Source organism: Equus quagga, chromosome 18 (assembly GCF_021613505.1).
Source record: "Equus quagga isolate Etosha38 chromosome 18, UCLA_HA_Equagga_1.0, whole genome shotgun sequence".
In the NCBI taxonomy this organism is placed as follows: Eukaryota; Metazoa; Chordata; class Mammalia; order Perissodactyla; family Equidae; genus Equus; species Equus quagga.
In genome coordinates this window covers 18,144,626-18,161,515 of record NC_060284.1, presented here as the reverse complement: position 1 = coordinate 18,161,515, position 16,890 = coordinate 18,144,626, and the positions used below count along the sequence as shown (strand labels likewise).

General features: G+C 34.4%; 1 protein-coding gene across 13 annotated transcripts in view; it reads right to left on the bottom strand.

Annotated features, from left to right (window-relative positions):
* The window catches only part of ADGRL2 (adhesion G protein-coupled receptor L2), a 269,920-nt gene that overhangs the window by 38,567 nt on the left and 214,463 nt on the right, over positions 1–16,890 (bottom strand). For 9 of the 13 annotated variants that reach the window (XM_046645165.1, XM_046645169.1, XM_046645156.1 and 6 more), the window contains 5 exons: positions 11,350–12,150; positions 4,845–5,138; positions 4,198–4,301; positions 3,152–3,337; positions 2,296–2,334 (listed from right to left, as the gene is read on the bottom strand). In XM_046645165.1, coding sequence (XP_046501121.1) covers positions 2,296–2,334; positions 3,152–3,337; positions 4,198–4,301; positions 4,845–5,138; positions 11,350–12,150 — 1,424 coding nt within the window. The remainder of the gene's footprint in view (positions 1–2,295; positions 2,335–3,151; positions 3,338–4,197; positions 4,302–4,844; positions 5,139–11,349; positions 12,151–16,890) is intronic. The other 4 variants (XM_046645167.1, XM_046645168.1, XM_046645161.1 and 1 more) reach the window with 1 other exon arrangement.

Genomic DNA, 16,890 nt, shown 5'->3' with positions numbered 1-16,890 from the left:
ATTACCATTGGGGGAAAAAACAAGATGATTTCAAAGTTTATAAATTATCTGAGAGTATATTGAGAGTACACTTTAATTCATAAACAATCAGTTTTTAAATCAAGAGAACAATCAAAATATTTAAAGCCTATAACAATAATTTAATGAAAGCAGAAAAGCAGAATCAAGTCTTCATAAACATCCAAATTGTAAATATTATATATGTAGGTTTAGTTTATCATGCAAAATAACATTAAATAAAAATATAACCCAGTCAGTTAAGCAATTGAAGACAGGCTTTTGTACTGATACTTACTGTAGCTGTACACTGACTATGGCTTGGATAGCTGAAATCACTAAGTTTATTTACTCTAGCCCATCTCCCTAGTCATAATGTGCCATTAAGCCCATATATACCTGGTTTTGATCTACTGGTAATCACTGAGGAAAAAAGAACATACATTGTTCAAAGAACAGCAACAAAAATTGCCAGTTTGAGGTCCCATACTGAAATAAGCAGGAGGAAAAGTTGTTTGAGACTACTGTCAGAGTAAGATTAATTAGCTTAATCCATCTTAATATCCTCCTTCTGTCTGCCATGTGAGCCACCACGACCTTCCTGGCAGGTGGAAGATACTTCCAAGTGGTGTTCAAGTCCTTTTTCTCTCTCTAATGGGAGACAGAATAGTCAAAATGCTCACACTGACGCTGCTGCAGCCATTAACTAGAGTGGAACAGAAATTGGTCTGTTGAGGCCACATTCATTAGTCATCAAGAAATACAGACCAGAGCCTCTAATCTCAGTTACAAATGAATCCTCTGTCACAAAGCGGGAACGCACTTCATTTGCATAGGGTAAGTCAGCTTCAGATTTGTAATTTAAGGAGTTTTATTAGTCTTATCTGAACAGAGAAGCTCATTTGAGACATACTGAAAATGACACTGGTCAGAAATTAAGGTCATGCTGAAATTTACTATGTATACACATAATTCGCTGATGGCATGCTTTTATTAATTTGAAACACTCCTTATTTATTACCATTTGTACTTTTCTAGGAGAATCAAAATGATCATTAGCCTAATCATACTCCTAAAATAGTCTCTCCCTGCCAAAGAAAAAAAGCTATTTTTTCCCACTGAGATGTTATGTCCCGGGCAACATACCAATTATTACATTTCACACATTAACTAATACCTCAAAGGTGAAGTGAAAATTCCAGTATGACAAATTCTGTACACTTCAGCAGTTATTTCTTTGCCCCTATTAAACAGGCTAAAAAGGACTTCTAGAATATTACCACCTAAGAACTCACTTTCTCACCACCTTTTCTTGTCAAGTTCTCAGGTCCAACAACATATGTTACTCTCTAGTGAGAATGTCATTCTTTTTTTCTAGACCTTGCCAACCAAAATTGGTGACGTCACGGCTTTTGAATAACCTTGATTCTACAAAACTACAAAGTTCTTTTGTTTTGTCGTTATACCTATATGGCCTAGATTGACTTCCTAGGGATGGTCCCCAGACGACTAAGGTTAGAAAATAACTATCCCCCTGAAAGGAAATTCTAAAATTCACAGAATACAACAAAATGCAATCTAGTATTATTATTTTGATCCATCACACAGAACTAGCATGGCGTAATTCCACTGTCAGCCCCTCCGTGTTTCCCACTACTTGGATTACCAGGAAGGAAAACTGGCTGGAGTGGACAAGGATTCTGAGCCAAAGAGTGGCTTTCTGTTCCCATCAACCTGATAAAAACCAATATAGAACATACATTGATAGCACTGTCATATTACGTATATTTCATTTCTAGTAACCCAACCCATAGTAACGTATCAACCTGAGTCTAGAAATGACTCCTAAAAATTTCAGGACAAAGCCTGTTTTAAGAAGACACCACAGAAATAAGAAAGCAGGGGCTGTTTCATGCACATACATCATGACTGTACAGTCTTTGATATGATAAACTGCCAAGAGTATATCATAGCTGTTTTACTCAGGTTGTTTTGTAATCCACAGAGATGACAACAGGAACCAAAGACTATAAGATTATTTTCCAATTCAGAGGATATTTCATTAAAATTCTTGTACGTTTGGATGAATAGAAAAAAAACCAGCAAAAATTATAAAAATAAATGATTTGCTTATTCTGAGATTAATATACCTGTGAAAAGCCAACATTTGTACAGCTGATATGGGGCACATTATATAATTATCAAAGACTGAAATACATTGGATCATGCAGCAAGATGACAGAGCGTGGCAGGTAGCTGAAGGAGGGAGAAAGCAGGGTGACAGCACAGGAGAGATACCTTAAGGTAAGCCCTGCATGTCTTCTCTCGTTTTTGGAGCTTTTTAGTAAAAGAAAAGAAAATCAGAGGTTAGATTTTATCTGTTGAAAATGAGAAAAGGAAAAAATCCTCAAAACTTTATGTTCCTGAGCTCTAAGTTTATTATGCATGGTAGTCCTCTGGATTTTTGTGAGTCGACACTGACTGCCAAAATTGTGTATTTATGGTTTTTAGCTATATTTTGCTGAGCATACTAATCCAAAGTATCTTGATAAAACTAGAGACAAAATATGTGGTTAAAAGAAAAAAAAAAGACTATTTTTAACCCTATGAAACCATATTAGCCACAAATCAATTTCATATAAATACTTATTTTATAGTATGGTTAAAATAATTACCAAATTTTTGTCATAATAGGAAAAATTAATAGCATTAATACGCTGTACTCCTAGAGAGGGAAACTTGACCTTCCCCCAAACCTGCATTGAAAACAGTATTTCAGTGGCTAATATTCCTATGTGCCTTACAATTCTGCTGCAACCATAAGAGTTGAATGTGTTAGCACACAAAGTTTATGAGTTGTTAACACATCTCTCCAAGTGCAGACGATGCCTTCTAAAGAGAGAGTCCTGACCACAATCAGGCTGATGAAGTTTGGCACCAACTAAGATCTCCTTCAGGCAATTAATTTTTATTTTTTTTTTGCCACGTTGCTCCTTTCTCAACTGTAATTCTTTCCTAGGAAATGAACCAAATTAGAAATTTTGTTTCTAAGTGTATGTCAAGGGGGCCAGAGGTTTGGCAGTCAACTGCTGGAAGAATCAAGAGCTGCCATACAAAATGTCTAACTGAAAAATCACAGAAAATTTCTACCTACCTTGTTATAACTCCGTCCAGCTGAATCCTTTTCACTAGGTTTCAGTTCCTGCAGCTGTGCATCTAGAATGTCCACCAACTGCTCCATCAATCTCACAGAAGAACTCACATCCCCAGCAAATACCGGCCCTTTGGTATGTTTAGCCAGTTCATTGGCAAGGCTAGCAGCATTTTCTCCACTTCTGATCTGAAATGGCAATTTACATTATCTCTGTAAGATTTCTTGTTCTGTTTGTGGCTTCTTGTTTCTTCTCCTAGTATCTTTGTTGTGGTGAAAAAAATATTTGCAAATATGTCAAAATCTGCAACTAATTGAGAACAATAACTTTCTCTTCATTTCAGATGATTAAAGGTTCTTAAATCCTCAACACACAAAAGAAATTCTTAACCAGACATTTAAAAGAAACAAAAGGGAAAAGGAAAACCAGAAATCCTTTTTAAAATTTTTCAGACAGTTCTCATTTTACTGCAACCATTTTAAACTGCTATTTAAAAATCTTACTTATTTATTCCAATGATCCAGAAATTTAAACTGGAATGTAATCAGTATGATACTGAGGGTTATTATCTACTGCTTGCGTTTCAGAGAGGTGGATGGAGAAGGAGAGACTAAAATGTCACTGCATTACAATGTAATACTAAAGTTACAATGCCTTTTAAAGTCATTTTTACTTATTCTACCATAATCATCTGCGATATAAACATCTGCTTGCATTCTGTGGCTTCAGTCGCAAACTTAATGATATTTGATTTATTAGGCCAATGTACTATTTGTCTTACAAACATCAAAAGAAAGAGAACAAACTAAATATGAATGAAATTAAGCAAGTATGTACTCAGTAAAAAGCTTAACATAGAAAACAGAATGCCCCAAAACATATGTGACTTTGAATAAATAGTTTTCAGACAAAACTATGCATAATGTTTTACTTTCATACTGAACAAAGAGCACTGAAGCTGGTTTTAACATACAAAGCTAAATTATTTATGTTAGACGTCAAAGCCCTTAATCACCAATGTGCATCATATTCAAAGGTTCCAACCAACCTTCTGAGCCAGCTGATTCACCCAGTGTGAGGTACAGTTGCTAAGATCGGGGCCCTTAGGGTTCCATGTTCCAGTGGAAACCATGCAGAGATACGAGGCAGTTCCTACAACAGATGTAGAAAACAACAGTGAAATTGAAACCATTTTTCTGCATGCATTCGGGAAAAGAGCGATGATGATCCTACTCTGCTTGTTAAATTTTGAATAAACACTAATGGAAGTGGTTGACAATAACTGACAAAAAGTCGGGTGTAATGTGCATTATAAACAGTAAATATAAAGTCAGCATAGAAATAACAGACATTTACAGCAAACAAACAAAAAGCCCTTGATTTTCTTGGGACTCATCCAAAATGATACTTGTGATGAGAAAGACAGCTGTAAGGAAGCCTCATAGAGTCTACAGGCAAAAATCTCGGGCCTGACCGAAGTCTTTAGGAGGGAGAAGTAATTCAGTGCCTGATCTTAAATGACTTTTACAGTTTAAAAACCTTTGTCTACAGGTACTATAGGAAAAAAGTAACAAAAATAATAACAAAGTGAGCTATTGTAAATCCCTCTCTTTCCCCAAATAAAATCACTTCAGTGTAATTCAGAACCTACTGACTCAACGTGAAAATGTATGTATGGAATTTTACAGGCAATACCTCTTGTTCCCTTGGGACACGGTCTTTCAACCATCATTCCCCTTTGTGTCTGAGGCCACCTTATCCCCTTCGCGTCTAATGCTTCGCAGAATCTCTCTGGCAGGGGAAAAATATTTGTTACAGGAGGAATTTTGGTTGTAGAAACTGCTGGAGGTGGTTTTGTCCCTTTGCTTCCTTCCTGTGATGCAGCTACAGTTGTGCTCATGGGGCCTTTCTGTGAAGTAGTGCTTGTGGTTGATACTGTGGTTTTGAACAGCTCAGCTGAAGAAGTTATTGTCACAGCTGTGGTAGGCACTATGGAAAAAAGATGAGCAGGTTAATCTCCAACACACACTCGCACTCACACACAGGCACACACATGAATGTGTGCACACGCACACAAAACCCCTACCATCCAACCACCCCAAATCCAACACAATAAGAATTCCTGAGAACATCAGTAGGCTGGGAGGAAGAGTAAATCTCTTCATTTATCCCAATTTATTCATTTTGTTGGCTAAGCGATGGAAGTCTAGGCTTTACTACAGATGTTGCTGTGTGCCTCTAACTGTGTTAGTTTACTTCTCAATTAAATATTTGATAATATAGTTCAGGTATAATTTCATCAAATATCATCTAACAGGAAATGAAGGACAGTCTTACATAAAGTTTCAATGTACATACCAAATACATTCTGTCAACACTAAATAATTTAGAAAAATTCTTCTCTTATATAAACCCATACTCTATAAACAACGAAATTCAAAGTATCAACAAAAGTCTGATAATTATATATAATTAGAACAATAGAAAATTTAAAGTCACCCACTCTACATCTTGCAGGAAAATAAATACTGTGACATCTTTCCACCCAGCAGCCATTCTTGCTTGAGAGATTTTTGAGCATGCCTGATTAGATCCAAACAGAAGATAAGCTTGGCATGCTTATGCTGTTTTAGTAAGAAAACATCTGAGGCTTCCTGCGGCATCTTTACTTTTGAAAACGCAGGTATGAAAAAGCAACTAGTTCCGGTCAGAGGTTACAATTCAACCTCTTATCAAGATAACAGGTTAGACCAAATCATGGATAATTCGAAACCAACCCTACACAGCTGCCTGACACTTAAGAGAGAGTATAAAAGGAACAACAGTTACACATTTAAAGGCGGAAACATAAAAAGAAATTTTTTAAAAGGTTATTTTTGACTTCCAACATTGCTTTCAAACTGTTAAATCCACTAGGTTAAAAAAATAATGGAGCTTAATGTTTCTTTCATTAATTACCATTTAACTGGTTTAAACAACAAATTCTGTCAGTAAAACTTTAATGCTATCATTTAAAATCTGTTAGGTGATCACACTAAAGTTTATCAACATTTAGAGGTTACTGGCTCTTAAAACCTTACACGTATGATGCCTTAAATTTAAACCATTCAAGTATAGCAAGTTAAAATAACTATTGTTTTCAAGTAACATAAAAACATTAACTTATTTTATGCCTTCTCTGCACATAAGAAACAAACCAGAACATTAAAACTTACTAGAAAACAAGTTCACATTATCACTAATATGTTTACTATTTCAAGTTCTGGCCCATAGTTGTTTATATAATTCTGACACTACTGACAAAATATGCTAAGTTTATCAAAAAAAGCAGTGTGCACTTGTTTCTAGTTTTTAGTAGTAACAAACTTCTTGTTATCAATAAGCGCACCACACACTTTCTAAACCTTTTTTCCTGGTATCTCAAGAGAAACTTCCTAAGCATGTGTTTTATTTCCAGGGCAGAATTTATTGACCATATGAGAGATGCCTGTGTACATTAGTCAAACATCATGCCCAGCCAGCTGCTGCAGAAACCTATTCAAACCTGTCTGTCTTTTTCTGTAAAGCACTTGCCTGACATCTTGTTAAACCTCTGTAATTTTCTTTTGATTACAATGCAGCCAAGCTTTCAGTGCTTTCTCAATTAACATTTGTCAAAAGCATCACAATCTTTTGCAGAAGTGTCAAACGACGCTGCTGAATCAAATCTTAAAGGGGAGTGGGGAATCGGAGCGAGCAGAGCAAAGGGCAGAGCAAAACGGTTGAGCGCTGCAGCATCTTACAGATCTCTCAACGCTGTACTAATTAGTACATATTTAATCACTGAAATATGTATTAACAAGACTACAGCTAGTGATCTGTTAGCTAAGCATCAGTAAAGAGTCATAGTAGGGAATAAAATGACATCTACCAAATGCACAAAGTTTCATGCGACATTCTATAGCCTATTTCCATGTGTTTTGACAATATACTTCCATAGGTTTTCTTTCACCTTTTGTTCATCAAAAGAAGTTTAAAGGGAATCAACACATTCTTCAAAGGTAAATCAATGAAATACAGGGTTATCATAACAATAAACACGGAAGCAAACTTTAAGAGGCAAAATTAAACCCTTTTGGAGGACAACGAGAATTTCTGGGATTTTGCAAGGCTGAAGTTTAGCAACTTCAAGAAAAGTAATTTTTTTCTAACGTTGAAGGTAGAAATACAGGGGTATTTCTAAAAATTAATGTTTCTTTCTATAAGTAAAGACAAGTTCCAACAGGGCATCTGCTAATGATAAAAGCTTACACTTACTCATCAGCATTTATGTAGCAGATGCTATGCTAATCACCATTCACGGATCATCGGATCATCCTATTTAATCCTTACCACACCCCATGAAGTAGACACTATGATTATCTTCCTTTTACAGAGGAGGAAACTGAGCCATGGAGAAAGTTAAGCAATGTGTTCAAGGTCATTTATCCATACTCTTAAATGTTATGATCTTATTTTTCTAGATAAAAGATTTTCAGAGACTCTGGAATATGCCTTCCCACAAAGCAATATACTCCTTTTTTGGAGTATTTAACTGACACTGTGTTCTGTGAAAATCTCTAAAAGAAGAAAAGATTTGGGAAGATAACATAAAATACAAGAGCAACAAATAATAAAAAATTTCATAATGAAACTTATGTGGCAAAAGGTTTAAAACTCAAGAATACCCTATAAATGGTAATAGAAAACTCAGCAACTCACAAGAATTGTATCTCAAATCAAACCCTATTTTATAGAGCTCTATCCCAGCGTTATCAGGATGCCATATTAAACATCCAGATTAACTCATTTAGTATTCTGCCTACCATTTATCATTTGAGTACAAAGACCTAGAAACAGTGCTAATAAAATGCTAATAAACATATTTAATGGGTACTCATAAAGATTTTTGACAAACACATACAGAATGGTTCAATTTACTATGGTAGCATTTACTAAGAACTTGCTATTTATTACCAGCCTTTTCCTGCATGAAAAGATTTAAAGACAATATCCATTTATGCTAGGGGTAGTATTCCCCTCACCCGGGTCAAAGAACTCAGCTATTGTTCACTGAAGGAACATAAGTTAGAGTAAGTCTGCAGCCTGGTAAGGCAAAAATGTGTATTCACTAAATTTACCTTTATTCAATGTCTAAAACCAATGATCATCTTTTATCAAGCATTCATTACCAATGGAAAGATGTTTCAATAAATATGTATTCCAACCTAAACACTTCCTAAATAAATAAACTTAACTAGCTCTCTTGATAAAAATTTTCTCTCCCATTATTGAAATGTCATACTTCATAATTACTGTAAGACACATATTTAGGAACTGTCAAAACCCAAGACAATATTTTTCCGACATATCTGGGATACTACATCTGTAGACAGATTAAGCAAACATAACATAATTCAGATTAAGAAATAGGAAAGAGTTAAAATACGACTGAAAAGGTTTTTCCCAAGCTCACTCTAGACAGGGAGAAGGTGAAAGGAAAAACAGATCTAGTTCAGGGGAATGGAGCAGATTAACTATGCAGAGATCACATAAAGCTAAGAATTCAAAGAAAAAAAAGATGTATTTGAAAACTATGATCAGGGCAAAAAAAATAAAATGCTTGCCCTGTTAAGGAATAAAAAGGTTTGGATTTATAAATGGGAAAAGTATTGAAGCTAATACACATAGGAAACAGTCCACAATAAAAAATGAAAGAAATGGATAATTTTACAGCACAACGTACACCTAGGCCTCAAACATGGTAACAAATCCAGTACCTAAGACTTTATGAATTTCAGCCAAACCAGTCAATCACTGTCTTATGACAGGCAAAGACCTGATTTCTCTGATTGCTCTATTGTATCAGTTTCTCGGATCTTGCTTCTGGAAAGCTGACAGTGGCTTATTGGTTTGACCTAAATTGATGGGCTAGAATAGTTCTACAAGGCCCCAGCTACATGCACATAGATAACAACACACATCTTGGACGAGAGAGACAGGAGTCTTTAAAAGCCTAGGAAGATAAATTACAAGGAGAGAGAGAATAAGAAAATACGGTTCAAACAAGCAGCAAGAGAAATTTAGGTCATATAAAACTTTTTACCACTAAGGGTTTAATAAGGGTCAATATGAATTTTCACTTTCTGGGAATATTTAAGAATGGCTAACTATTTTGGAGAACAAAATACAGTTGTAGGAATACAGTTATCAAATATGTCTAAGTTTCTCATTTTCAAAGCTGGTAACTGCTTTTTCCAAAAAGCATCTAAATTATCAAAGACTTTTTCACCTGAAACGGATCAAATTATTTACTAGAATATAAGCCACATGTGGAAAATGACATTATTATTCATCCTGTATTCAGCGAAGGTACTTTGTGACAAGTAGATGGGGCAATGATCCTTTTTGAATTGAATCTGTATGCAACTTTATTCATAACACTTCACGTGTTGTTTGATTATGAATTTGCATTTCTAAAAGTATTTTCCTTTTTTTTTCTAACAGAGGGGAAGAGATTTACTGACACCCAAGACAAATGCATAACAGCTGTAAGGGTAAAACAGGTTACAAAAAAAGGTTAACACAGGGATCATTACAACGTCAAAATCTATCATTTCCTGAAGTTTGCCTTAGACAAACCTATAGGATAAAGGAAAAGGATGGTAATGGTACTAGTTTTTAGGAAAACAAGTGAGATAACAAGAAACATTCCAAATTGATGAGCTCATGAGAAAAAAGATAAGTCTAAATTTAAAAATAAATGATTCTAAGATACTATCCATAAAGATTTTTATACCCTAGAAGATTTAATTGTTGAAAATTTAACAATGGGACATTTCTGGTGTAATTTTAAGCCAAAAAATTCTAGCCATCCATGAATTAGAGAAAAAGGGGCCTTGCGTTAAGTTGGTATGTCATTATTGCTCTTATTTTATGAACAAAAATCACTTATTTTGGTATTCTATAATGACTCAAATTAGAAATTCAACTACAAAAGAGTGTGAGTTCTGCTTTTAAGGTCCCGGTCTTATGACAATATTTAGAATTTTCAGTAACAGTATATCTTAAAACATGTGTGGGTATATGTAATCATGTCTAAGTGTGTGGATGTGTATTGCTTTAACAGAAGAAAAAAATTATTAATTTCTTTTCCACCTTGTTGAAGAGATTGATTCAATCATTTTAAAGACCTTTCTGCTTCCTAAAATTTTGAAGTAACTCAGTAATCTGAAAACTCCAATTAACTCAGTAAATGGAAACATTAATTCAGATCTTTAAAACACAAATGTTATTGTTCAAACAGAAAATACATATAATTAGTGCAAGCTCTATAATAATATATTAATAGGTTACTCTTTTACCATAAGGATGAAGTAATCTTGTTTTAATCAAATATTCATTTAATTTACTCTCAAAAATTGTTTCCCACAGAATTGAATTCACTTGATTAACTAAAATATTTTTCCAAAGATTTAGCATTACTTTCTAAAATAATGATCTTCCATAAAGAAACCTAAAGAGAACATAAATCAAAAATCTTAGCAGACCCCTCTTCATAAATCATCACTTGGGATCATTTAATGCTTAGTCCATACGTGACAGTTAAAGTCACAGAAATATTTACTTAAAACCATCACTAATTTATCAGGAAACAAAAATGCGTAATTTTACATGATGATCTAGGAATATGTTGCATGACTCCCTCTCCAACCCGAGAGCAGATGCCAAAACTTCAGAACACTTACGCCTGGCATTGTACATCAAGCCTAGCAATTCTCCTGGGGCCTCCTCACACACATTTGCCTTAACCACTGGCGCCAAGGAGTTAAAAGGTCTGCACATAGATAGTAATCAATTTAGAAGTCAGGGAAGAAAAGAACAAAAAGAAAGCTAACAGGTTTGTGAGTTGGTCTTGTATTTTTAGCAATGAAAAACTAAACTGACCAATGATGCTACACTTTTTTGAAGTCAACATTTAAGTGAAGAAATTCAGAAAAAGAAAATTGGACCAAAATAAGGCTGAAATGCACACATTTTGTGACAACATGAAATGCCACAACGTTATCATTTAAGCTTTAGCTGTGAAACAATGAAGAAAATAATCAGCAAAAGGACGCCAAGTCTTTCAAAAGTAAGCTGTTCACAAAAGACATAAGCATTAGCAAGGAAACATTCTTACCTTGGGCAGGATCAGGTGGACCAAACTCCAGAGAATATCGTAAAATGAAGTTATTGTTCCACACGTAGAGTTGGTTATCTCTAGGATTGTAATCCACTGCAGCAATATACTGGTACTGGTTGGGAAAGGGGACATCTACATATTCTCCTCGGTTTAATCGGGTATTGTAAATGTAATCAATTGCATTCTTGCCTGTTTCACTCTCATTGTCTTGATAAACTGACCTGACCACATAGAGGACTCCGCAGATCATAAAAGCATTTGAGGCAGCACGTTTGTCATAGACAGTCTCCCACGTTGCTTCAAATCGAAGAGTGTATGGATTCAGCTGGCTAATAACTATCATTCCATTGTTCTGTTCCGTGGCATAAATGACCCATAAGCCGTTTTCATCAACTGCTAGGTCGATATCAGTCTTTCCTCCCCATCTATATGGTGAGGTATCATGATAGTTGGCATAGTTAATTATGGCCTCTCCACTCTTAATTCTAGTCCTCAAGTCAAATTTTACAATATTCCTTGTTCTTTCTTTGTTAAAGAAGACAGCACCATCATATACCACAAATCCAGTACCATCTACTCGATTTGGAAGTTTATATGTCGTTGTTTGGCGACTGTTTTGGAAATCTTCTAACGAAGCATATTCTATTAAAGTATCAGTACGATAGGGAGTCCAGGGCATGAAATAAATTTTATCTGCAGCCTGAAGAGGGTCCTTGCACCAAGCACCTGCCTTTTGTTCAGCTTCATATATACATGGTGAGTCCACAATTGCTTTCAGTGTCCCAGGGCACACAAAAACTAACAGTCACAGAGAAAAGACAAGAATTAAGGCTAGTTAAAAACAATTACATGGGCAAACACAAGATTTAATAATCATAAGTCAAAAGAGAAAAATTCGTTTAATTAACATTCAATTTTACCAAAATTTATACTTAATACAAGTACTACCCCTTTCTTTCCTCAAGTTACCACAATCAATGTACCAGCATACAAAGTGGCCGGGGTTTACTTTCACAAATACAAACCTAAGTTTAAGATCCTTCATAATTGAGCTGGCAATTTACCTTTTTGTTATGTTTTTTTACCTTATAATTTAGTAATTTATGCGCTAAAATTTTGAGGTTTGTGCATAACAGTGTACAAAGTATTTTAGTCCAAACTTTGTACCTTCCCTCCCCTGGCTCACTTCTAAGCTCCCAAAAACAAAACACCAAAATAAAGCAAATAAAACAAAAAACCCAATGTGTAGGCTTATATAGAACTTTTACAGAAGTTAGACTGAAAATAAAGGTGCTTCAGTTGAAGGAACGGAAATATTCGGAAAATGTGATTAGGAACAGAGAAAAGTAAATACGAGGAAAGCAGTGATGAAACGACCAGGAGACCCTGTAACCATGGCATGCTATGGAGAGGGTTCTGGAAGCCAGGCAAGATGACACTTTAATAATAAAATATCCAAGGGTGTCAGAAAAAGAGATAAAGGGTGAAAAAGAAACAGAGAAAGGACAGCTCCCCCTCGGCGACTTCAGAATTTTTTCCCCATCACCAGATTTAGCAGTCATATAATTTCATTGTAAACAGTTGACTTCTTTATGAGGTGCATTTATGAGATCCTGCTGATTATTTTAATGTCAGGAGTGTTGTGGGGGGAGGGAAGGGAGGAGGTAACATCCATAAGGCACATAACAGGGAGCTGGGGTTCAGACTGTATACGTTATTTACCTTTTTGCTCCACTTCTATTTTAAGCATCGGAAGAAAAATAAAAAAAAGTGCAAGGAAAAAAGAAAAAAGATTAAAATAAATTGACTATTAGTCTAAGACTGAATTCGTAATAGACGCTAAATATAGGAAGAATAAGAGCTGCACTACTTTGGATAAAGAGAAACACACAACAGGAGAAAACCTAGCAGGAGAAAGATTCTAAAGTTACATAAAAGAACATGGATCAATCATTTTAGTAGATTAAGGAGGCAATACAAATATGTTGGCATGTTGCTTCACTTAGTGCACCTGAATAAATAATGAAACTCTTCACTAATGCATGGTATACATACTCTTGCCTTTCCAAAGTCACTCAGCATTCTTATCAAGTTTTACTTTATCATATGCATGCTATAGACACAAATGCATGCACAGGTGTATCATCCCCATTTATCTCATCATGTGAACTCATTATTAAATTGCCTAAAATTAGGTAAGCATCACAACAGGAAAATATATTTATAAAAACGGCAACTCAATGTTGGATCTTAGGTCAAATTTACTGAATACTGATGTGGTTACATTCTAACATTTCTTCAAAGATATTTATTCTAAGAAGAAATATATAATTACGCATCTCAGTACATGTTTCGACTGTTTTTCTATTATTTTTTATTTCTAGAAAAATCCTTCTTAACCATAAAAACAATGCCTCCTTTTCAGGAATACATAAATCTCCCCACATCTCAATAGAGATTTTGAAAGATGAGGTAAGATTGTGCCCTTTCTTCCCCACTAAGAATTACTAAATTTAATTATTTAGGTTTATATATATACTTTATACTATAAAATTCTTATTAAATTCTCTATATCACATATCTCAAACTTGTAATACTAAGTCTATTAAAAAAAAGTAAGCAAAATACATACAAGGAAAAAGCAAGCACAGTAGGCAAGGAGAAAAAGGAAGAAAGAATTATGGTTAGCTTATTATGACATTGTTTACCATCATCAATTTACACAGAAAGCAAGCTAGCATGCAATGACAATCATACAGAGCATTCAAAGCAAGTACCTTGACTCCACAGACCCCATAAAAGGTAAATGCTTTCGTAAAACAAACCTGATTAGTAGAGTTACATGAGAAAAAAACCTTCCCTCCAAGAAGTTGAAAGAAATGGATTATGCAGTTAGGAAGTGCGCTATATAAAATTCTTGCTGGTAAATAAGTATTCTAATGATTATGAACCATAAAATACTAGTTTACATTGTATGTAAGCTTTGAAGTATGTTGCCTGAATTTCATCAAATAACCAGATTCATTTCTGTGATTCTCCCTCTTCTCTTACTAAAATGCATTAGAGGGGGCTAATACCGTACCTCCAAACTGATTACTCAAAGATACTGTAGTTGCACATTTCATTAAGATGTCTTAGCTTGATTAATTTTTAAAAATTACAATAATTCATCAAGATTAAATACTGACCTCTTGAATTACCTTAGGGAGAAGCATACCACACAAATACTCTTGACACCGGAATAGCATATAACCTTTCGCAGTAAGACCCCACCTCCCCCATCCAATGTGGGCTATTGAACCACTTTCAGGAAACATACTTGCTCTACAGTGTGTAACTCTGACTACATCCGGTAAAAAGAAATTCAGTGCTACTGACATGTAACAATTCACTTTGAAAAAACCACTAGTCCTAAAATTACTCCTCAGTGAACAGCAATATTATACCTGCTTGGAATCAATAACGGAAGGGCGTGGTGGGAAAATGAGGATAAGAGAAATCATTAGTGTTGTGACTGCTCAGACTATATTTATATACAGCTATGTTCTTTTCTTTTTTTAAAAGGACGATTTTACTGAAATAAATTAAATGTAAAGGATGGGAATAATACATTTTAAAATGTTACGTATTTAAAACAGAACTTAAAACAAGTTCAATAAAGGATGAAGAAAGTATATTTTGTTTTCTATTAATTGAAAATGACTGGGTTTTATTATTTGATACACTAAAATGACAGTGCAGTTACTGAGCAAAATTTTCAAGAGGGAAGTTTTTGTTCGTTTGTGACTTAACTGCTATCACTTATATTAAAGAAAATAAAGTAAGTATAAATTGTATATAACTTATAATTCTGATGAAAACTGAGAAGTAATAACCAAATGTAAAAATAAAAGTGATTTCACAAAACCTTTGAGGACTGATGTATCACATAACATATGGATGTTTAAAACAAAAGTCCTTACATTATGATTTTTATGAAAACCCAAAGGATACATGTCTGTCAAATAAGCCAAAATTCTATCCACTCAGAAGAATACAGAAAATACGATAAAATTAATAAAATTAGCATTCTTCATCACATGCCAAATATGTACTGCAACTTGTCTTAAGAGAATGTGTGAATTAATTCATAATAATACATCTACTATTCTATAGAACAAACATAAAAACATGAACCACTAACATCAGGGGAGGACTACATGGATATGCAAGACAATTAATCGACCCAAACAGACTAAAGTCTACGTATTCTGTACCCGAAGTGACACACTATTTCATTTTGAATAATCTCATGTTTATTTATTAACAATAATTTAATCAATAGTAATGGTTATTTTTTCTCATCAAATAAAATTTGTAGCTAAAATTATGATATAATTTTTATAATTAAATGATAATTTGAAACAAGAGGGTAGAAAAATCAAATCCAAATCCTGCCTGTAGGATATGAAATTGCAATTTGATCATTCTCCTTTATTCTACAAGATCCTTATGACTTCTTTAAACACACATACACATTCAATGACTAACACTTCTGTTAATGACAAAGGATGCCCTGTGACATACATTTTTGACACAGACATTACCTGGCAAGTATAAATGTCACATATAATACATGTGCCTGTCTATACAAAGGGAAACAGACAACAGCATTTCTAGTAGAGTCTGTTGAGTAAATTTATCATAAAATTTTCAGAAATCATGGAAAATTTCTGAAATGTTTTTTAAATGGGAGGAAACCATTTGGGATTCATAAGCCCTTGGAGAATTTGCTCAGGATTGAAACTGGCATAAAGCCAAGTGGTAAGAGAAACACACTATCAGATAACACATAAATGTTATCTGATGGTGATGATTTTTATCCAAGTATACAGTGTAAAGGGGGTATGCAAATGTTACAAAGTACAAAAACACTATTAAAACAAGGGGAAAGTGAAAGCCAGAGGCTTAAAATAAAAGCAAGTGGACGAAATGGGCATAACAGACAGAAGCTTAAAGAAACAGAAGGAGAGGGAAAGAGATAAGGAAGTATACAACCTACAGAAGATCAAACAATCTAAAATGATCCTTTGCTTGAAATGCTAATACTAGCAAAAAACATGCAATTTATAGTGTGTCACTACTGTACAGTATACAGGTATTATAATTACTTCTATTCTTTAGCAAGAAATAGTTAACAAAAAAAGCCATAGACTTATTTCTGCCTCGTGCAAACATCTAGAAAGGTAACAGCAAATTAATTACTGCTTTTTTTTTTTTAAGGATAAAAACTAAAAAGAACAAATACTTCTCTGAGCATAGCTATTTGCAAGTTTAGTGCACAATGTACAATACTTCTGGAGAACTGAAAAAGTAAAATTTTGAAAGTTAGATGTTCCAGAAGATATCCACATTTTCCTTTCTTAAACAGCACAAGAAATAACTTAAGAGTCTGAAAATAATATTTGCTTAACACTGTTCTTGGTCTACAGACTAGGTGACAGGAACTGGCTCCAGAAAGACACAATTCTTGGCCGCTCTGACTGACTCCACTGTCTG